This window comes from Saccostrea cucullata, unplaced genomic scaffold, assembly GCF_032062105.1.
Source record: "Saccostrea cucullata isolate Sc308-1 unplaced genomic scaffold, CSIRO_AGI_Scuc_v1 ctg16079, whole genome shotgun sequence".
NCBI classification, from domain to species: domain Eukaryota; kingdom Metazoa; phylum Mollusca; class Bivalvia; order Ostreida; family Ostreidae; genus Saccostrea; species Saccostrea cuccullata.
The window spans coordinates 1-5085 of record NW_026941122.1 but is presented as its reverse complement, the minus strand read 5'-3'; the positions used below and the strand labels follow the sequence as shown (position 1 = coordinate 5085).

Sequence of the window (5085 nt, the reverse complement as noted above, 5' to 3'; positions counted from 1 at the left end):
CAATATCATGAAATATACAAAAAGTGTCTAGAATTTGTCCAGAATGTGAAATAACAAACATGTATATAGACAAAAACTTTAAAATGATGTTGCTTAGCAACCACTTAAAGGTCATTAAACAGAAATTTGAACTAAAATGATGCATGGATATTGCAGTTCTGATCCCTTTTTGAGAGTATATTCAGAATTTTCCATTTCAGCATCCATTGTGTAAAATTATGGCAAGAATATTGAAAAGTGTTGAAAAAAATTGATGAAACTTTTGCACTTATTTGACCTTTGACCTCCTAAAATAGTTCTAATGAGGTCAAACTTTAAGACAATTTATCTGTTGTATGTCCCTTATAATTTTTTGACCTCACATCTAACTCTTTTTATGTGCTGGGATGCATAAATGTGTCTAGGATGAGTAAAAAATGAAAATTTCTGCCCGAAAATTAAAGAATTCTGCGTTGCTTAGCAACCCCTTTTAAGTAGTTATATGCTGAATTGAAAAAAAAGTTTATGTGTTTCATGTAGTACAGTATGATGCTCTTTTGTGGGTATATCCCAAATTTCCTATTTCAACATACATCATACTTAATATTTAGCTTAAAGATGAAAAAGTATCAAAAAGTTCCATAAAATATTGCACTTAATTGACCTTTGACCTCAATTTTTACTAATGAGGTCAGTGGTTGAGTATCTAAACAGTCATAAAAAATCATCTGTAAGAAATTTCCTACAAAATGGTATGCAATATGCTTAGCTTTCCCCTTGGATAAAAAAGTTAGAAATAATTAAATAATGTCATGTCAAAAGGCCTCCAAAATCACGTAAAATGCGCCGGAAGAGAAAGGGTTAATATAATGTTCAGCTTTTACTTAATTACATTTACAAGTAATCTGAAGGGCTCCATTGTTTTTAAGGTTACCTGAAGACTTTATCCCACACAATGGATATCCTTGTATACATAGGAGCCGTAAGATCCTCGTTAAAATTGACCGGTCCGTAGGTGGGGGACTGGAACACCCCGTGTCTCTGTACTGTGGCTCGGTACACACACCAATGTAACCCACCCGCCTGCTTGTTCTCCTTGTTCATCTGATAGGGATAAAAAAAAGTTTTTCTAACGAGAACAAAATGCATGCAAAGCAGTTATGATTTGGCACAGATGGGATTACTCTTATTTCCAGGAGTGATATCCCATTTTACAATGAAATCAAGAGGATAAATTCAATCAAAACGTCCATGGGCCACATCTCTCACTTGAATATTTTGGCTAAAAATGTCAAGTTGAAACAAGTTCAATATTGAAAAATTTAAATATTCAAAAGTGGTTTGGGGGAGGGTTGTAAGAACTGCTGTCTATAGCTAGCTGTCTACCTCCAAGTCAATTTTCAAAAGTTAACATATTTGAATGATATTTTCATAGATATTTAATATATAGATTTTCATAAAAAATTATTTCTTTGGGAAAAGAATGAGAGATAATTCCATAATTTTGGTAAAACTTGTCTTTTTTAACAATAGAAATCAACAGAAAATATTTTAAAAAATCAATTAGCTATAAGCATCAATTCATCATAAACATATAAGCTTTAAGCTTGTTTTACTGTTCTTAAAAAACAAACCCATATTAAATGTTAAACTGATGATTACCGGTGATCCCCATTTCGCTGCTTGTTCATTGGCTTTCATGGAGGCTAGGGTGATGCCCTCCCCTAACTTAGGTCGGATCTGATTGGAGAATGCCTTCTCCATCTCCAGCTGTAGGTCTCGTATCAACCAATCAAACTTCTGTGACAGGTGTTGTGTCCTCTGCTCAATGGCACTTTGTGATTTCTTTCTTTCTCCCTTTGTCTATAATTTAAAAGGCAAAACTATAAAACTTTAACAGCTATATGTTTGAATAATGTAGGGAAAAATTTAGAAATAGAAATAACTTTATTAGAACAACACATTCTTAAATTTAATTCTTGTAATTTAAATATTTACATTCCCTGTGTTTTTCTACTAAACAAACACTAGCAGGCTTCGTGAAATATGCCTACGTGACAAGTCTGTGTGATTTACAGACCAACAACTCACACAAACTAGAAAACTGACCAGTCAGCAAGGGCCCCGCCATGGGGTAGAATTAATAGGGTGCAGCTTACGGAATGATTAAAAAATGTACGAAGAATAAGCAACAGCAACTGTATTCTTAAAATTTCAAGATAATTCCTGAATATTCAAAAACCTGAAAATAATATCCTTGTACGAGGGTTGATCCAAAAGTAATGTCACTGTGTCCATATCTTTAATATTTGGCGTCATATTATCAAATATAATGCACCAAAAGATGCATAAACATAGATCTAATCAAAATTAAAAATTTCATTTAATAATGTTCAATTGAATTCATTTTATAGATATTTAAACATTAAACATTGGGGGGTGTCGCCGCGTCACAACTAAATGTCACGTTTTAAAGTAAATATTGTTAGAATGAAAAAAGACAAACACATTTAAAAAATTATTATTAAAAAATCGTCTAACCGTCCAATATTTTAAAAGACAAAATTTACGACATTTTCTAATTTTTAGTTAAAAATTTAATGGCAGCATTGTTTTTTTTTTCATCATAAACAGTATTGTTTATATCTGATGTATTGCAGAAAGGAAATGTCGAAATGGAATGAAACACCAAAACGAGTTGTAATGCATTTTTCCTTCAAAATTGGGAAATCACAAGTAGAAACAGTTATGATGGTAAATCAAACTCGCAGAGGAAAGAATGTTAACGAGAGACTTGTTCATAGATGGTTTCAGCGATTTTGGGTGGGTAATAGGTAAATAAATGATCATTTGGGGACAGAAATACTGAAAGATAGGAGGTCGGGTGGAAACGTTCAATGATGTTGACGTTGTCGTAAAAGAGATTAGTGGCAGTTTGAGTGATATGAGACACTTTTAAGTTTGTCTTATGGTATTGTTCAAAGAATTTAGATGAAGGATTAAATTATAAATAAAGTGTACAATTGGTGCCAATTGTTCTTAAAGAAAATAAAATATGTGAATGTTTTGTGAATATAATTTTTTTAATAAAAAGATGAGAAGGCGTTTTTAAAAGTGTGTGACGATGCATATCCGTTTTATGACGTTATTAAGGTGCGGCGACTACCATAATCGCACTCTGTGTTTAATTCAATATTTTGAAAAGTATAAGTCATTTTAATTTGAATTTTTCAGGACTGATTTAAATTACGTATACCTTCCATCATGTAAAATTTTGTTAATTTACGTCAACTAGGAGAAATTTTATCGAAGTTGTGACATTACTTTTGGATCAACCCTCGTATTTACATTAGGCAGTAAAGAACAACTTAACACTGAATGTATATTTAAACAATTATGAAGCTTGTGTTATATAAAATGCCAGCCTTCAATGAATGCAAATATCATGAAGGCTTGACCTTAACTTCAAACAAACAGCAGTTGCAGACAAAGGTTTTCATTAATCTTAAAGTGACAGATAAAGAAAAGCCTACTAAATTTTCTGAAGCAGGCTAGATAATTAATCCCAAGGGATTAATTCTACTCTCATCATTTTCTTCTAAAGTTACATTAACAGACCTGTTTACCCATAACGCTGTCTCTCAGTATTTTTTATTAAATTTGTCCGTGAGATTTTGCATTTGCCAGTAAGATTTCACTTTCCATCAATTTTACATATATTAAGAGAGAAAAACTGCTTTTGTGATTACAAAAGCATGGTGTAACAACAAGGTCTTTGCCATTTCATAATACCACAGCGTTTTGGCAAACTGACATTGCTCATGTGTTTGAAATCTTCCTCTTATTTAGCGATAAAAAGGTTGATACTAAGACAGATCATAACGAAAACTAACTGCTAAATTCCAAACGAACGTATTTCCGATTTCCGTATTTTCATAATAGCAAAACGTGAGACGTATTTTAGACTAAAAATCCGTACAAAATACGGCGAAATCGTAAGAGTAAACAGGTCTGCATTAAGAACTTTTTCAGTATTAATGATAGAATGGGGTTTTTATACAACTATCCTAAAAATTAATAATATTCTTGAATTAACGAATTAAAGTGAAAAAAGTAAATCAAAAAATCTTCTTTAATCTATTTTTTGTTATTAGAATTCAATGAAATCATAACTATTAAACAAAAATAAATTATAAAAATTTATATTTAAATCCACATTTCAGAGTGTTCATAGCATTCCAAATTGATTTAACTTCAAAACAAACTTCATTTGCAGACAGAGGTGGTAATTCATCTCAATTTGACAGATAAAGATAATGCTTTGGATTTTCTTCAGGAGGAAAGCTAATGAATCCCAAGGGACTCATAGCAGCATTCAGTTTACAATGGGAACATCTTCAGCAGTTACCTCTCTTTGCCAATGCCTTTGTATATAAAGTTAAGGAATGTACCCCACCACCCCAGCTCCAAACCAGGGGAAATAGAGAACCAAACTTAGCATCAAAATATGTATTTCTGCCTACTGAACTACCATACCAAATTTTTACTTGTTTTGGCAACCATAAAAAAAAGTTGCCCATTCATTCTTATGCATAGTTAAGGAATCTACCCACAACCCCAGCTCCAAACCAGAAGACATGAGAGAACCAAACTTAGCATCAAAATATGTATTTCTGCCTACTGAACTACCATACCAAATTTGAACTTGATTGGGCAACCATAAAAAAAAGTTATTAGAAAATAACAGAAAATTTGTGGACGGAAGAGTGACAGACGGACAGACAGACAGCTAGACAGACGGACGGACAGTGATTACTATAGGGCACCCACAAATCCTTGCGGGGCCCTAATTAAAAACATTCCTTAATTGAAATTTGGCATTTTCTGTTTGGGATTAATTATAAACAAAGCAATTTAAGCCAGTAATGATGAAATTAAGTTATAAGCAATACACTGTATCCACTCAAGAAACTTAGATTTATCGAATTAATTTTTATCTTTGACAGATTGTAACCTGGATGATTCCGTCCTCAATAAGGTAGTTCTGTATGTCAAACACAAACTGAGCCACCCTCTGTAGAATTCTCTCTACACTGCCGCGGTGTC

The 5085-nt window shown here is 32.5% G+C and overlaps 1 protein-coding gene across 1 annotated transcript; it reads right to left on the bottom strand.

Moving 5' to 3' along the window:
* Window positions 1-651: 651 nt before the first annotated feature.
* Window positions 652-5079, bottom strand: LOC134257231 (uncharacterized). The gene is made up of 4 exons (XM_062739872.1): window positions 4994-5079; window positions 1642-1842; window positions 914-1083; window positions 652-685 (listed from the first exon to the last, which is right to left on the bottom strand). Exons 2-4 carry the CDS (start codon window positions 1741-1743, stop codon window positions 652-654), a joined length of 306 nt encoding a protein of 101 aa, XP_062595856.1. The 5' UTR covers window positions 1744-1842; window positions 4994-5079.
* Window positions 5080-5085: the final 6 nt, after the last annotated feature.